Here is a 16,892-nt window from a genome sequence, read left to right as displayed (position 1 = left end):
CCTCTCACTGAAGGGCTGTGGGACTCTAAACAAGTCAGTAGCCCTCTCTGGGCTTAGGTTTCTCCGCTCTGAAACAAAGCGCTTGAGCTAGATGATCTCCACGCTCCAGAATGCTGAGTCTGTCTTGGGGAATGTAAAGGGCCAGGGCTAGGCCAGTTCCAGGGCAAAGCTTGGTATTTGCTCTCCCATCGGTGGGCTGCTTTGTTCCAGGTGACAAGCTTGTCATATGATCTGTCTCCTGCCTTAGGGGAGCGTACTCCTGCAGTTCAGGATAGAGACAGAACAAAGGGGCAGGCCCCTGGGCCTGGGAGCCCCACAGCGATGTCCAGCCTCAGCCAAGGAAGCCACAGTTTCCAAATAGCCTTATCCCAGGATCTAAAATAGGCAGTCTATGGTTTCCAGGCTCCCTTCCACTAAAGATAAAAATACCTTGGGCTCAGGGACATTCCCAGTCATAAATCAATAAGCTAGAACTATTTCTGTCCCCATCCTTTGCCTCCTGCACCCTCCATCCATCCTGTCCTCCCCATCCTGGCCTTCCAGTCACCCCAGCTCTGGAGGAGGATGGCAGTTCTCAGCTGCCTTCAGACAACAGCTGAGCAGGCTGGCCACGCCAACGTTAGAACCCAGCCCTGCCTGCAGGTGGATAGACAGCATTCAGGGGCCTCCCACAGCCTCTGGGAGTCTGCTCAGCCCCAGTGCACTCTGGCAGGCTGATCAGCTCGTGGTCTACACCAGCTTCCTGACTGTTCTCCAAGAGTAAACACTACCAGCCGAGGAAGTCCTCTGTGTCGCTGTGGGTCGGGCTTCTCCTTCATGTGGCTGCAGAGATTAAATGAATACCTCTTAGGGCCACAGGACAGGTCAAATGACACCCTGTAGGTAATGCACTAAATGTGGCACCTGGCCAGTTACAGACACTCAGAAAGGAAGACGAGCCTTCCTCCCTCCCGCCACGAGCCGTTCCTCAAGAGCTCAGGTTGTCATGGCTGACCCACATCCTCTGGGGGCTCTTCTGAGATTTTGTCATTCTGAAACCCTAAATCAGCTTTAAGTCCAGCTCCTGGAGAGGGCTTTGAAGACACACCGTCTACACTGAGATCCTCAGTTTCCTGGAAACTAACCCCAGATGCAGTGCAGCTGGGCCAGTTGAGGTTTTGGTCTCAAATCCAGTCTTCCACTGCCCTCTGCAGGTCGTAGTGGGGTACTGCAGGCAGTGTTGGCCCCATTTCTTGTGCAATATACCAGGAAGACCAACACCCTCCCCTTGTGGACTACAGATTGTTTATTTTTTTAAAGCTTTTATTTATTTTAGTTTGACAGAGACAGAAAGAAATCACAAGCAGCGTCAAAAGGAGAAGCAGACCCCCCACTGAGCAGAGAACCTGATGTGGGGCTCGATCCCAGGACTCTGGGATCATGACCTGAGCCTAAGGTAGATGTTCAACCAACTGAGCCATCCAGACCCCAGACAGTTCCCAGACTAATATGGCAGGAGGAGCCCAGCTGTCTGAGAGAACAGCCCGTCAGCATAACACAGTGATGGATTTCCATAGCCATTCTGCCTTGCCTCTCTTCCTAAGCTCAGAAGAAAATTCACAGTCATCGTTCAGTCCTTGCAGGCTCACTAATGACAGTGGACACATCTCAGTCCTAGGCTAGTGCCCTAATATCCTGGAACATTCTAGAAAGTCAATGAAATGGATGTGCATGGATCTCCATGTAAACATCAGTTCAATTTCTAATGTTCTCTACCCTTCCCATGCTATAAGGCAGCGGGCATATCCAGAATACTCTGAGGAAGGGAACTGTATAAGAAAGTGTGTGGGGCACCTGGGTGGCTCAGTTGGGTAAGTGTCTGACTCTTTTTTTTTTTTCTTAAGATTTTATGTATTTATTTGACAGAGAGAGACACAGCGAGAGAGGGAACACAAACAGGGGGAGTAGGAGAGGGAGAAGCAGGCTCTCCGCTAAGCAGGGAGCCCCATGCGGGATAATCCCAGGATCCTGGGATCATGACCGGAGCTGAAGGCACATGCCTAACAACTGAGCCACCCAGGCGCCCTTAGCGTCCGACTCTTGATTTTGGCTCAGGGTCATGAGACAGAGCCCCAAACTGGACTCTGCACTGGGGCGTGAAGCCTGCTGAAGATCTTCTCCCTTTCCCTCTGCCCCTCCCCCTTCAGAGAAAGTGCGTGTGTGTGTGCATGTGTGTATAGATGAGTGTTTAGTGTGTGAGTTCTCTTGCAATGAAGTCTGGCTACGACATGGCAGATATTAGCACTCGGTGAGATTACGATGAGATTACGATATTAATAAATATCTCTCACATGCCAAGCAGCTGACTATTTCATTGCTCAGTGCCATCAAACACCAGGCTCACGTGCGTGGCCTCCACTATTTTCTTTCCGTAGCCAGAACCGTGGCCCCATCTGGCAGAAGGTTGGGTGTCTTGTGTTGGCACAAGACAATGCCACATCATGCACCTCCACCACACAGTGATGAAATCACCTGTTAGAGTAACTAGAGGGATGTTTGCTCCTCTCCTGTTCTCTTTACCAACCTCAGGAACTTGGGAGGAACTAAGCAGGATTCATGAAGCCTAGAAAGTACATCCCAGTAAGGAAGCCAAGCCTCTAATAGCTGCAGATCCCTTATATAACTGGAGATTTCGGGTCATATATTTATAGGCTTCTAGAGCTGGAGAAGGCCTTAGAGATTATTCCAGTCCAATCCCTCCATTCTGCAGTAAAGTAAAGCAGAGAAAAGAGAAATGACAGACCATGGTTGCACAGATAGGCACACAGCTGGCAGGAGAACCCAGGCTCCTTGACTGCTATCCCTCTGGCTGATCTTGATTTTGGCAGCATGATTTCTAGACGGAAATTACTCTGCTATCCAATGAAGATTTTTCAATCTGATTTTTTTTTAAAGGCTTTATTTATTTGTTAGGGTGAGCGGGATAGAGAGAGGCAGACAGAGGAAGAAACAGGCTGCCCCACTGAGCAGGGAGCCTGATGCGGGGCTTGATCCCAGGACCCTGGGAGCATGACCTGTGCCACCCAGGCTCCCCAACCTGATTTTTTTTAACATACAAAGGGGAAGAGAAAGAAACCTAGCACATTGTGGGTGCTCAATAATCTGGCTGGTTGGCTTTGGGTGGTATAGAATAATTTATTTTCTGCCACTTAACAAGATCAGATTCAATTTTTGGATGGTATAGAATAATTTATTTTCTGCCACTTAACAAGATCAGATTCAATTAACCTTGAATTTGTTTCATTGTTCATTCTGTTCAGTGACCCAAAGGCGGTTGGAGGTTTGAATCTCACCCCACTGTCCCACTGCAAATTGGAATATGCATCTGAAGTTATAATGTGATGTTCATTGGTTTGATGACAGGGAGGCTTTCTGAGGAAGGCATGTAGATTTAGAATTGAAGCTTCTGGAGGCTTGTGGACACCCTCCTTGAGGGACAGAGACCGTCAGCCCCTGAGATTATACAGCCTGTGAGTTAGGATGTGGCACAAATACTTCTTAACCCTATTGTAAACACATGATTAAAACAGATGTAAAAAGATTCCAGTAGCTTATCAGTTACATGGGCCTAACAGTTCTGAATTGGCTTATCGTTAAGTTTGTGAAGTGGGTCTTTATCCACATCTTCCAATGGATTCAGTGTTCTTCCAAACACCGTCCTGACAAGTCAGGCAGGGTCATCCACGACATGGACAGACTCATGTCCTGCGGGGCGTTTCCCACACTCCACGGAAGCTCCGGGGTTACGAAGGGCAGCTCTGCTGGAGGCTTTCTCTTCAGACCCTCACAGACCAGGGCTTGCAGTTTTCCGGTACGCCAGTGACACACTAGGAAGAAAGGACAGAGCGCTCATTGCCGGGGTCTCCCCACGGCACAGGACGCGCGGCCCCCTCTGACGCACGTGCCACCTCCCACCGCTGCCAACCACCCTTCCGAGACCAAACACCCTTCTGCAGTCCCAGCTGTTGGGAACACCCCCAGGGCAGGACCCTTTAATCTCTCAGTCATTCATGTATTTATGCGAAGCACTGTCTGTGTGGTGGGCACTCTCGGAGGCTCTGAAGGCGTGTGGATGTCCAAATACAGAAGTGGTCCCTTTACAGATGCTACTCACAATCCTGGAAAGCATGACTGGTCCCTAGAATCAGCTACGTGTGCAAAACCACGGCAGGGGTGTTAAATCACTAGATTGTTATAACAGAGTAAAGGGGCCTGGATCTGAATCTTTGCTTTGGGTATGAGGACCTGGAGGGGCTCATTAAATCAGTGAGTTCTGCGTCAGACTGTTTGCAAGGAGTTAACCTGCAACCCGTGCAACCTTATGGGAAGCCACGCGACACCTCGCCTCCCAGGGAATGGAGTTTGGGGAACGTGTCAGTGTCGTGGCCAGGGTGGGAAGGTTCTGGGCTGTGGGAAAGTCACTGTGGAGCCCTGGGCATGCCTCGCCGTCTGGAAGCTCCACACATACTGGTGGTCTTTACCCCATAGCTAAAGCTATTGGCAGAGGAGAGTGGCCTGCCTGCGGTCCCGTCAGCCTCCCGCCCCCTTGGTGCTGAGACCTGGGATGGCAGATCCGCCTGCTCTGGAGACTGCTGGGCCCTCCCCATCCCTGGAACTCTTTGGGTCTTTCAGTAGCCATTTCACCTCTAAACCCAAACCCTGAAAGGCTTTGGGTTTCAAATCTCCTCTCACATGCCTAGGGGGAAATCGAGCTTGGGCCAGCAGGAAGAAACTGTCCTTGCGTGGTCTCCTTTTTCCAGGCATTGTCTACTCTAAGTATCTTCTAGGGGTTTCCCAAAATGATTCCAATGACTACAGAACCCCAACTACACTCTGCTACACACACGAGGTAGTAACCCATGACACTGTAATGCGCTCATCTGGTTTCCTGAAAGATCGCCCAGCCTTCACATGTACCCATGCATGCCTGTATCCACGAGGCACACAGCAATCACAGAACAAACGTGCTGCCTCTAATTAATGCATTAACACCCATTTCTGTCCCTGACTCCACAATCATCACACAGCGGCCTTCACAAAAAAAGGTCTCAAATGTGCCAGAGATGGACACGAGAGATTAGGCTCTTGGGGACTTTTATCTGTCACACTCATCTTCTTGGCAAACAATGAAATCTGTGCATGATACCGGGCACTGAGGAGCCCTCTTCCCTCAAAGAAGGCCCAGCTGCAAGCTGCAGCTTGAAGGGAACTTCTTGCTGTTTTCCAGCAAGTTCTAGGGGCCGCCTCAATGGCAGAAGGAAGGCAACCCGGACCCAAGGCTGCCCAGTGGAGAGAGAGAGCCTGCCCCATCCCACTGTCCTCTCTGTAGTGCTCATGCCTCCGCCCCGGCCTCCCCCAGAGTGAGTGGACACTCGAGGGGCCTCATACCAGGGTGGTGAACTTGTCCACACAGGCATTGCGGATCTTCTCCGGGGTGGCGGGGCTGTCGAGCCGGAAAAGCTTCTCCATCTTACAATCTGGGTTCCTAGCTCGAGCTGCACCAATGGCGTCCTTGATGGCAAAGAAGATAGAGGCTGCCAGAAAGAGGGGCGGCTCCCCGACGGCCTGGACGGACAGAGCACGAGACAGGGAATCAGGCAACGCGACCCCAGCCTCCACAGCCAGAGGGCCGGTGATGCCTGGAACCCCAGCTGGCCCCAGCAGGCTGCTCCCAGTAAGGCAGGGAGGTTGGTCAGAATCCTTCAGGAGCCGAGAACAAACAACCCTAGGAAATGACTCAACCTCGTTGGCATATTTCTTTTAACTCGCACTATGTGATTTTCTCTGATGCCACCATGCAAATAAAATGTACCATGAAAAGTTGTATTAAATAATTATAGTTTAGGGGCATCTGGGTGGCTCAGTCAGTTAAATGTCTGCCTTCGGCCCGGGTCATGATCCCAGGGTCCTGGGATCGAGTCCCACACTGGACTCCTTGCTCAGCAGGGAGTCCGCTTCTCCCTCAGCCTCTGCCTGCCGCCACTCTGCCTGTTGGTGCTCTTTCTCTCTCTCTCGGATAAATGAATTGATTAACTAGGTTGTTTTGTTTTGTCCCCCAAAGCATAGATCGGACACTTCCTGCATCAAAATCCCTGGGACACTTGTTAAAAATGCACATTCCAGGGCCTTCCTCCAGACCTACTGAATCAAAATTTCTAGGGATGGGTCCCACAGAAATGCATTTTTGTCGTGCATCTGCAGTGAGCCCAATGCGTGTCAAACCGTGAAAGTCGATGGCAAGGATCACAGAGCGTCCAGACCCAACCACAGTAAAGTAAACCGTGAGATGAGCAAATGAGTGTGTTTCATGGTTACAAGTGATCATCTGTCCTCCTTCTTTGATCCAGGACTGTATCAGTCAGCTGACTTGATTTTCGGCCATTTTTCCATCCTTACTGGGGACGGCAAGGAAATAGAGGATGGCTAGACTCCTTCAGGCATGCAGATCAAGTTTAAGGTCAAGTGCCAGCCACTGAAGGGGACAAAGGGTTGGCACAGAGGTGTTGCCCAATCTGCAATGAATATGCTATTCTTGTGGGATAACAGGGGGAGGGGGCACATGTGGGATCATCTTTAGGACCAAGCATCAAAATGCACACGTGAGACATGGGTGGAGATCAGGCTTCGACCTTGTAGACTTCTACCATATTAAGGAATCCCTCTGAGTACAGCCAAAGGAGCTAGCTTTGACCACACACAAGTAGTATCATCCCAGCTCTGTTTTGTCAGGCAGGGACAGCCCACCCTTCTGCCATCCTCACCAAAGCAAGCATCAAGCCCTCTGGTCCTTCCAGACCAACCACCAGCAGACCTGTGGTGGAGCCCCTCCTTCCCCCGCAGCCTCCCACTGTGCAGACCAGAAGGCAGCACAGACCCAGGGCAACAGTACCTTGGATGCATAGATGGCCTTCTTGTTGGGACAGTCACGGAGCAGGGACACCCTGAACTCAATGGGGATGCTGCCAAATGCAGGGATCTTGTAGGTGCTGGGGCCACGGGTGTGCAGGCTCCCCTCTGGGGAGTAGTGCAGCTCCTCCAGGGTGAAAAGGCCGAGGCCCTGCACAAAGGCCCCTTCCACCTGCAAGGCAGACAGAAAGTACGGTCACTCTGCTTCCTCACCCCGGCCAAGGACAGATACTGCTTGCCCCATCAGGCACCAGCCTCACCTGGAATGGGCCCGGAAAGGAATAAAAAACAGCCCTCCACAGCCTACCTGGCCCCCGCCCAGCCTGGGATCACCTCTCTGGGCCTTCGCCAGGCACTGAGGTAGGCAGGGAGAAGGCATCAACACTAGAGATTAATTTTAGAACTTGTCAGTGATTCCAGAAGACTCATACCATGGTAGGCATAATTTTTCATTAAATCTGCCACCGAGGGGGTGGAGCTGTTCCCCCCTGTGCCGCCACTGGGGAAATGGCAACTCAGAGCTGAGGAGCAGTCTCCCAGGCTGACGGTTGCTGCACGTCCCTCGGGGGTCAACGTGACTCCCATGTGCCAAGGGGGATCACGTGCCTGCAGGCAGCCCCGCAAGACAGCAGGAATTTCTGGGATGGTGGATTTAGGCTTTGTGGACTCCCAGCCCTGCCTGGCTTTAGGAGAAGCAGTGACCCCGCTGGGGCTTACTCTGGATCTCTCGGAGGGCACCTGCCACGCTCTGTGGGCCCACACGTTTGTTCTCCCAGCCTCCCTTCTCACCGCAGAACTCGGGGGACACACCCGCGGCCGAGCCCCTCCCCCGGGTCACCCGGGTGCCTTACCTGTCCAATATCAATGGCAGGGTTCAGACTGGAACCCACATCCATGACAATGTCTGTGCGGAGGTTCTGTAGTGGGGGGGTGGGGAAGAACAACACGCAGTGTGAGAAGAAAGGAAGGTGTGGGATGACAGATGGGGCTTGGGGACCCTTGAATCACTGCATCAACCGAATGGCACTTTCAGAAGCAGAGGACCCTGGGCGCGCTCAGGCAGGGTGTTCGTGGCCCTGCCGGTCTGCACTGGCATCGTCGATGCTCAGGTTTGAGTTGGGACAGGCTGGGCAGGGGATGGCGGCGACTACGCTTGGCTGTGATCAGGAGTCACATGCACACACCTCCGCGTGAGTGGGAAGGCCGGTTCCCAGGTTCCTGGGCTCTGAACCCAAGTCTGGGTTGATCATGTCAGGAAGGAGACAACAAACTATGTTCCCTGGGCTGATTCCAGCCTGAGCCCCGTGTTGGGGGGACCTGTGAGCCGATAATGGTGTCTGCCTTATTAAGGGACTGACAAAAATTGGGACGCCTGGGTGGCGCAGTTGGTTGGACGACTGCCTCCGGCTCAGGGCGTGATCCTGGAGTCCCAGGATCGAGTCCCACATCAGGCTCCCAGCTCCATGGGGAGTCTGCTTCGCTCTCTGACCTTCTCCTCGCTCATTCTCTCTCTCACTGTCTCTCTCTCTCAAATAAATAAAAAATAAAATAAAATCTTTAAAAAAAAAAATTAAAAAAAAAAATAAAAGGAATATGGCGTGACATGTGACAATTATGTGAAATTCACAGTCAAGTGTGCACAAACCGCCTCGTAGGGGAACACGGCCATGCCCGTTTGTTTGCGTTCGTCTGTGGCTGTTCTCCTGCTTCCCTGATGGGGGACAGAGGAGGTGAAGCAGAGTCTTTGGGGGCCCAAAAAAGCCTCAAATATTTGCTCGCTGGTCCTTTCTAGGAAATCTGCCAGGCTGTGATGTCAGACATTATTTTCCAAGCCAGAAAGTGCATTCTTAGTGTTTGCAAGTCGCTTGTTTCTCTTCCCTTCCCCCCTAACTTAGTATAAAGGTTTTTGCAAACCCCTTACTTTGTGATCCCCTGTTAAGCAGTCAATTTCTACTTCGGAGCAAGCCACCCCATAGGAGAAGTAGTGGAAGGGGTTCCCTGAGTTCGTCTCAAAGCTGTAGCCAAGGTTGGGTATCCTGGGAGAGAGAGGAAAAATCATTGCACATATGGTAAGATGAGCATTGCCCCTCACCACACACACACACACACACACACACACACACACACAGCTTGACCCACAAAATCCTAAGACTCCAAAGGTTTTGTGTTTTTTTTTTTCATTCAGCTGTTCTTTGTAAAAGCCCAAGTGCTTTTAATATTTTGAACCTGTTAATAAAATCCAGGTGTTCCAGAGCTTTCCGCTTCCTGTCTGCTCAGTTGTGCCCAAGGGTCTTATGAGAATCATTCTGCACAGCTGAGCGGCATATAGAATCAGGATGCTGGCCTCTACATGGTAGAAACAGGACACGCTTGTCCAAGCTCACGAAAGACAGGAAGGCTGCACTCCTAAAGGATCTGCTGAGCTGGTATTCCAGGTCTAGGAACCAGAGAGCTGGCCTGTGCTGCCTCCTGGGCCACTCACCTTTCTCCAGGTGAGAGCTGAAGTCAACAGCTCCCGCAGCCCGGGTGCACCTGGAACCACCTGCCTGCATGATTCCTTGGCTATGGGCCCCTTCTTGGTTCCAACAAAGGATTTGAGGAAAGTGTTACCGATAAAAGCAGATGCTCTCTTATATTTTTTTTTCTTCTTTAATCCCGAGTATCTTACACAATTCTAATTTCACATGAGTCATATGTGTGTGCGTGTGTCTTCTCACACCTGGAGTTTATAGTCTCCTGCACCCGTGTTTTTTTTTATTCTTGACACAGAAAATCGTGAGCTGATGGGATCGGAGTGTGCATGCACGTAAAACCAGCGCCGAGCTGAGGGGAAAGGATTCTCCCAGGAGAACCTGCCACCTTCTCTGACCTCGGATTTCGCCATCTTCACTTGGGTGTTCCTTTATATTACCCAGTTTTATCAACCCTGAAAACGAAGCAAGAACTTCTGAGAAAATCCGCACATGTGCGTGTTTGCGCAAGTCAAGTATCACGAAACCCGGGGGCACTGGCAAAATGTTTGTTTGCCTAAAATACATATTGAACTTCTTCTCCAAACCCATCGATGTGCAAAAGAAAAGGTCCTAGTTAAGCTTCCCAGAGAAAGCTGGAACATTACGGCCGGTAAGAAATATCATCACATCTTTTTACAGCCTTGGAATCGCATCTTTTTACAGCCTTGGAATCAGATCGGCGAGGTCTCTAGCTCTTCGTGTTGCTACTGAATTTCCAAGTAGCAGAAGGTATATGCTCTTTTCTGAATCTCACTTTCAGCACCACTGACGTCTGCATTTTGAAACCAGACCATGTGCTCTGTCTAACTCCTCCCGTGGTTCTTTCCAAGGAAAGCCTCCAGGCAGAAATCCGATGTGTGGTACAGAGAAAGGGTCGTAGGTAACTTGGCCCCAGGTTCTAGGAGAACCCCAAGGGAGGGGTGGCTGGGGATGGTCCCACTAGGGTGTTAATGAGGAAACAGGCCCAGCGAGATCCCCAAACTCTCCAAGCTCAAGAAGACGCTTCCAGACCAGAACCAGAGCACAGGTCTGCGGATATGACGACTCATGCTTCTGCCTCCTTGGCACACAGATTGGCGATCCTGGGCACTTTAGAGCATCTTCAGAGTGAAACGAGCCGCAGTCCATTGAAGAGATTAAAGTTTCAGGGGAACGGCTCTCTCCCGACCAAAGGCTGGGAGCGTCCGGTGCTGGGGGGCACTTCAGAGGTTAGGATGAGAACTCATGGTGAGGCGGGTGAGGCCAGCTCCGTACTTACTTATAAAACCCGGTTGCAGACAAGCTCACTGCGTCAACGTAGGCAGCTAAGACCTGAGGAGAGGAGAGAGACAACAGGAAGGGCTTAGCATGGTTTCCAGGATCCCTGCCCCAGCACTGAGGTTTCACGGGTTCACCCTCCTCAGACCAGGTCTGTGTACCAGCGCCCCCCCCCCGCCCCCACAAAACTTTGCCTCACATGCTCCTGTGTGAGGAGAAGGCACAGGATGCCTGCAGGCTACGGCAGCCTCTCAGGTGATCTTTGCCCTTCGAGGAGCCTCCCCAGGCCACCGGGGAGCTCAGCCCAACCATAGTGAGCATCTCAACCTACTGCCCACGTCACTCCCCAGCCCTAGAGCTTAGTCCCCCCATCATCTCTAAAGAACATGCTTGACATTCAGGACCCAGGGTTCTCTCTGCCTTCAGGTCTCACACACACCCACGCCAGCCAGACTCGAGGGGCAGCTCTCTCACAGCCCCTCCGTGTCCCCACAGCGCTACACCTTTGTTCGCACGGTTCCTCCACTGTATCTGCCCAAATCCTTTCCCTCCCTCAACGCCCAGCTCGAGCTTGCCTCTCCGTGCCTCCATGCTGAAATCCAAACTACCCAAATCAACCTAGTTTCGTGTGGTATTAACGTGTGTGGTATCTGTGAGTGTGGGAAGGGAAGTGGACGGGGTCTGAGAGAAATAGCTTGTTTTCTTTGGGTCTCTAGAGGGAAGTGTATGCTATCTGACTGGGCCATGTGTGGGCTCACTCTGTATGTTACCGTTGTGCCCACTTTTCCCACCCCAATGCTGGGAGATGATAAAGCGGGGCTGCCACTGAGGTGTCCGCTTGTTGGAAGAAATGAAGTCTCCCTCCAGAGAGAGACCTCCCTGCGGCTTCCCTCTGAGGGTCCCTGACACACAGGCCTCCAAACCAGAACCCAGAGAACTGGGCTCCTTCTTATTATGAGTGCTTGCCTGTGACTTCTAAAAACCACAGGAATGATATAAACTCTTGGGAAATGTCTTTTTCCCCCACTCCTTCACAGATGGAGCCTTGGTGGACTCCAGAGTTGGAAGGGGATGTGCTACTAGGGGCAGCCCTCCCACAGCAGGAGGTTTGAAGAAAACCAGGCTCATCAAGACTGAGGACGAGTGGGGTGTGGAACCAGGCCCAGAGTCAGGCCCTTTCAGCAGTCACCCCACCTTCCACGGTGCAGGGCAGCCCATCTCCCAGTCCTCACCGGGCTGTCAAGATCCTGGATCAAAATTTGTCCTCAGGTGACTTCCCTCAACTATGAAAACCACAGAGAAAGGGACCCAGCAAGGTGGAGGCTTTACTTGTCCTGTGAAACCACACCCACCACTTCAGCTTCTCTGCCTGTGACTAGATCGTGATCCTATTCCTGCTGCAAGAAGGACAGAGAGCCTGCCTTCAATGTCCCTCATTTTCAAAAGCAACTTGGACCAGCTGAGACTTACCCAGTCTTCCCAGGTGCCAGTAGGATTCTTTTTCTTGAAGGGTTCCAGCCTTTTCAGGATGGTCTGACAAGCTTCCTAAGAACACATGCACGGCATACCAGACACATTAGTCTAATGCATTTCCTGGCCCAGGCAAAAGCCCAAGGGCCTCAGCAGGGCCAACTTCAAGTAATGCTGTGCCCATGGTGCCATTCTGACAGCCTTTCCACCCTCTCAGGAATGACTGAGGCCCAGGATAGAAGCCATAGGACCCCATCGATGAGACCAGCATTGGCCTCTGTGGGAGAACACCCAGTTCTTAGGCTACAGATGAATTATTTGAGGGATCCCAAAGGAGATGACTTCTCCCATCAAACGCTTTTCTTAATTACATCTTCCACATGGAAAGAAAAGCCAGTGGGTCTGACATGGCCAACCACCAAATCCAATTCCAACTTGTCCATAGTCTTTTGATCAGTTGTAACACTGGGGAGTATATCTTTCCAGAATGCTCCATTGTGACCCTCCAAATCTCCTCCCCATCCTACACTCAAACTTCTTGGCTCTGATGGAAGTGATTTCGGCTGTTAGGCCTCTCTTTCAGCTTGGTGTTAGGAGGAACAACATTCTCCTGGATAAGACAGCCAATGCCAAAGAGCCAACAAGAACCATTCCAGCTCCCACCCCAGGGGGCTCTCCGGGCCCAGAACCCTGGGCTGGCCCTCAGCTCTGGGGACTGCCCAGGCTCCTCACATAGACAGCCTGTCCATTGATGTCAGCGCTGACGGAGGCAGCCGTGGGAGAGGTGTTTGGCACGGTGTTAGTGCTCGTCTCGCTGATGTAAATCTTAGAGGTGGGTATTTTCAGAGCTCTGCTGGCCACCTGGGAAAAGAGACAACATCACTTTCTCAGGGAGGGGTTAGCATGGGGCTTGGCTGCCTTCACCTCAAGACAGACTCAGGTTCACTCTTGCAGACAACAAAATAATTTTATAAACTATAATCCTATTGAGACTGGGATGGTCTCATACCTGTCTCAGTTTGAAGCAGAACTTTATGGAGTGACTTTGCTGTATGAAATAAGTCAAGCAGAGGGAGTCAATTATATGGTTTCACATAATTGTGGAGCATAAGGAATAACACAGAAGACACTGAGAGATGGAGAGGAGAAGTGAGTTGGGGGAAATCAGAGGGGGAGACAAACCATAAGACACTGTGGACTCTGAGAAAGAAACTGAGGGTTTTGGAGGGGAGGGGGTTGGAGGCTTGGGTGAGCCTGGTGGTGGGTATTATGGAGGACACGTATTGCATGGAGTACTGGATGTGGTGCATAAACAACAAATTTTGAACTTGAAAAAAAATAAATAAAAATTTGTAAACCCAATGGTGACTCACAGTGCTTTTTAAAGCTAAGTTTAGCTTTCTTTCTTTTTTTTTTTTTTTTTTAAATTCCATTTGGCCAGTTGGTGAGCCAAGCAGGTGTGCCAGCTCTAATCCAGTTCCAATATCTGAGCTCCACTGCGGCGGGGAAAACTGGTTACCTTCATACCCACAACACACCCACTCATACACAGTTGGGCAAGGGCATCCAAAAGATGTGACCCCCCCAGCTGACCCTTGAGCCTGACCTGGTGGACCGGAGGTTCCTCACCCCTCCCTTGTCCTTGGAATGTGGGTTCCACTTGCCTTTCCTACTCCCAAAGTCTGCTCCAAGGTCACGACCTCCAAGGATGATGACATGGCATTGAGAACACCTGCACATGACCTTGACCAAACCCAGTTAAGGCCTCTCTTTATATAAACTTTTTTTTAAATTTTATTTATTAATTTGTCAGAGAGAGTGAGCACAGGCAGACAGAGTGGCAGGCAGAGGCAGAGGGAGAAGCAGGCTCCCTGCTGAGCAGGGAGCCCGATATGGGACTCGATCCAAGGACGCTGGGATCATGACCTGAGCCGAAGGCAGCTGCTTAACCAACTGAGCCACCCAGGCGTCCCATCTCTATATAAACTTTTAAGATTCAGTGGAGATCATTCATCTTGCCGCCTCCCAAGGCAACCCTCTTACGTAAGTTCCCTTTGCTTATGAAAACTGTGACCTGCCAACCTATGCCTGTTTTTTCTGTCTCTGAGTGAAGGACCAGTGTCTGATCACTCCTGGGAAGCTCCCCTAGGAGCTTGCAACCAACATAATCATAAAGCCATAGAATGCTGGCAACGGAAGTGACCTTGGGGGTTACCTGGCCAAGCCCTTTGCACAGATGAGGAAACAAAGGCCAGGAGAGGAGAAGACTTGCCCGAGACCACATGTAAACAGACGGCAGAGCCTGGCCAGAGCTGGGGCCTCTTCTGCTTGTGCAGTGCAATGCCACTCAGCATCTCTCCACATGCTCCCCCACCACCCGGGCACTGTGGGACCAGAGAGGGCTCCCAGTGTCTAGGCCGCTCACCTGGACCATCTTGGTGTGCAGGCCTTGGCCCATCTCCATGCCCCCATGGGTCAGCAGCACGGAGCCATCTGTGTACACGTGAATCAGGGCTCCTGCCTAATAGAAGGATACCAAACATAAAATTCAGTAAATTCAACCCCGACTTGAGGCTTGGGACTGATGGGGCCGGATCCCAGGAGGAAGAAAACCAGAGGCAGCATTTTGGTTAGAAACCGTAGATAAAACCTGCAGCGGTTGTCAACCTCATGATTTAATCATGTAGCCCCTCAATAGTTTGCCAACATTTTCTGATTCCTCTACATGTCTCCCATCCTCAAAAAGAAGGAGGTCAGATAAATGTCTTTGTGTTCACTCTACAGAGGAAGCCAAGCATCAGAAAGGCAGAGTAGCTCTCTGTAGTCCACCAACCAGGAAGAGGAAGAACTAGAACTTGATCCCAGATCTCTGAGTCCCATGCTGCCCTCACTGACCTGTGACATTCTGGACAAACAGAAATATGCAAGTTCAACTTCATTTAAATAGCAGAGAGCCCCTCCACTCATCTCTGTTACCAGTGACAATGACCCTTCCTTTGCAATACAGCAGACAGAGGGGGAAATGGGGCCCCAGCCCAGTGCAGAGGGACAAAATTATATAAAGCAATTACCTGGTTCAGAAAAGGAAGAGTGAAGCTTATTCCAAACTTGGTAGGAATGATGCATAATCCTCTCTTCTTCCAACAATTCTCCCTGGAGAAAAAGGAAGATTCTCATAGAACTTTCTCTACCATGTTTGTGTCAGCTCAGACATGGTATCAGACATTTTTGCAAAATTGGAACAAGTCATCTTTGGAACAGCCCACATAGTGTTCACCATAACTGAGTTGTTCCTCAGTTTGGTATACCAAATAAGAAAGGTCAGATCTGGGTGCTGGGTCCTTCCGTGCAGCTGAAGCAGGGCCCACCCCTGAGACCCTGGACTTAGAAGTATTGTCACTTCCCCCCAAAGCGGAGTTCAGATGGGGTCAGGGTGCCCCAGTGATCTTGGACTGTGACTGTCCCAGCGATGAACTGGGTCACACCTTGGTGATGATCCCAGTCACACCTTCCCTGTGCATTCTATTCGGTTTTCTGGGTAACTCAGTGAGGAAACAGAGTCAGTATAATTATCCCCACTTTACAGATGTTGAAACTGAGGCCCAAGTGATGGATTGATGGCAAAGTCATAGTTACAGATTCATATCAGAGGCAAGATATGTAACTGTAGTGTTCAGGGTTCTGGGCTGGGGTTCCCCTAAGGTGGGCGAATGTAAAGACAGACCATACTGATGGGCTAGGAAGCTGAGGGCCAGCTGTAAGCCCATCTGCCCCCAGGCTCAACATCATTTTAGGATCTTAGAGAGATGGCCATGAAAGGGGCCCCAAACTCAGCCCTCCCGCGCCTTATCTGTTATTAGCCTGGTATTCTGAGTTCAGCCAAGAGGCTGCAGAAAATGAAACCTGAGAGATTCCCAGAACATCGGACTCCTCCCCTCCCCATGCTTACTCATTGAACTTGTCAATCTCGCTCCTCCGAGCATGATACTGAGAGCTGGCTAGGCATTCATCCCAGCACCTGGACAAGGTGAACCCCTCAAGCTTCTGGTTGAAGTGTGTCAAGTCCCCTTCCTTATACAGGTTTTTTCTCCGCACCTTTGCAAAGAGAGAGACACCAAGGGCTTGCTGGTGGCAATGGATGAAGGGGTTGCAACCTCAAGGGAAGCTTCTGACCCCCTCCACAGCACGTGCCTCTCCTCTGCTCCCCACTGGGAGATGCCCAAGACACAAAGCCACTGTCCCCTCAAAATAGGGGTGACTCGCGCCACCAAACTCCCGGCTGACTTACTTCCTCTGCCGGCAGCCCACAGGTCAGAGCGACTTCACTCATCCAGTACTCAGCAATGAGCATCCCCTGAGGCCCCCCAAAGCCCCGGAAGGCTGTGTTGGAGGCCAGGTTGGTCTTGCAGAGCCGCCCAGTGCCCAGGATGTTGGGGATTTTGTAACAGTTGTCCATGTGGAAGAGGGCTCTTTCCATTATCTGCAGCAGAAGACACCAAAATGGGAGAGAAGAGTGCGCCAATGTCATTGGCACTTCAAAAAAGGGACTTCAAAGGCTGCACCCCCTCTGTCTTTCCCCGCAGTCCCTGGCTCCTCAGGCCCAAGTTATTTCTCACATATCAAGGGGTATGCAACACAGGACTCCTTCCTGGGCTCCTGGCGTCTGTGTCTCTCCACCCTCTCACCTAACCCTCAAACAAAAGTACA

At 51.1% G+C, this 16,892-nt stretch overlaps 1 protein-coding gene across 2 annotated transcripts in view; it reads right to left on the bottom strand.

The window, feature by feature from the left end:
- Window positions 1-3,154: 3,154 nt before the first annotated feature.
- XDH (xanthine dehydrogenase) overlaps window positions 3,155-16,892 on the bottom strand; it is a 61,633-nt gene continuing 47,895 nt past the window's right edge. For both annotated transcript variants that reach the window (XM_044261820.1, XM_044261821.1), the window contains exons 25-36: window positions 16,474-16,665; window positions 16,135-16,280; window positions 15,257-15,338; window positions 14,611-14,706; window positions 12,918-13,046; window positions 12,186-12,260; window positions 10,717-10,769; window positions 8,867-8,981; window positions 7,797-7,862; window positions 6,929-7,117; window positions 5,428-5,604; window positions 3,155-3,866 (exon numbers count right to left, since the gene is read on the bottom strand). In XM_044261820.1, the coding sequence (XP_044117755.1) occupies window positions 3,816-3,866; window positions 5,428-5,604; window positions 6,929-7,117; window positions 7,797-7,862; window positions 8,867-8,981; window positions 10,717-10,769; window positions 12,186-12,260; window positions 12,918-13,046; window positions 14,611-14,706; window positions 15,257-15,338; window positions 16,135-16,280; window positions 16,474-16,665 (1,371 nt within the window). In that variant the 3' untranslated portion in view covers window positions 3,155-3,815. The remainder of the gene's footprint in view (window positions 3,867-5,427; window positions 5,605-6,928; window positions 7,118-7,796; window positions 7,863-8,866; window positions 8,982-10,716; window positions 10,770-12,185; window positions 12,261-12,917; window positions 13,047-14,610; window positions 14,707-15,256; window positions 15,339-16,134; window positions 16,281-16,473; window positions 16,666-16,892) is intronic.

The sequence above is a fragment of the Neovison vison genome, chromosome 8, assembly GCF_020171115.1.
Source record: "Neovison vison isolate M4711 chromosome 8, ASM_NN_V1, whole genome shotgun sequence".
Taxonomy (NCBI): Eukaryota; Metazoa; Chordata; class Mammalia; order Carnivora; family Mustelidae; genus Neogale; species Neogale vison.
Note: the sequence above shows the minus strand (reverse complement) of the source record. Positions and strands in the feature narration are given on the sequence as shown.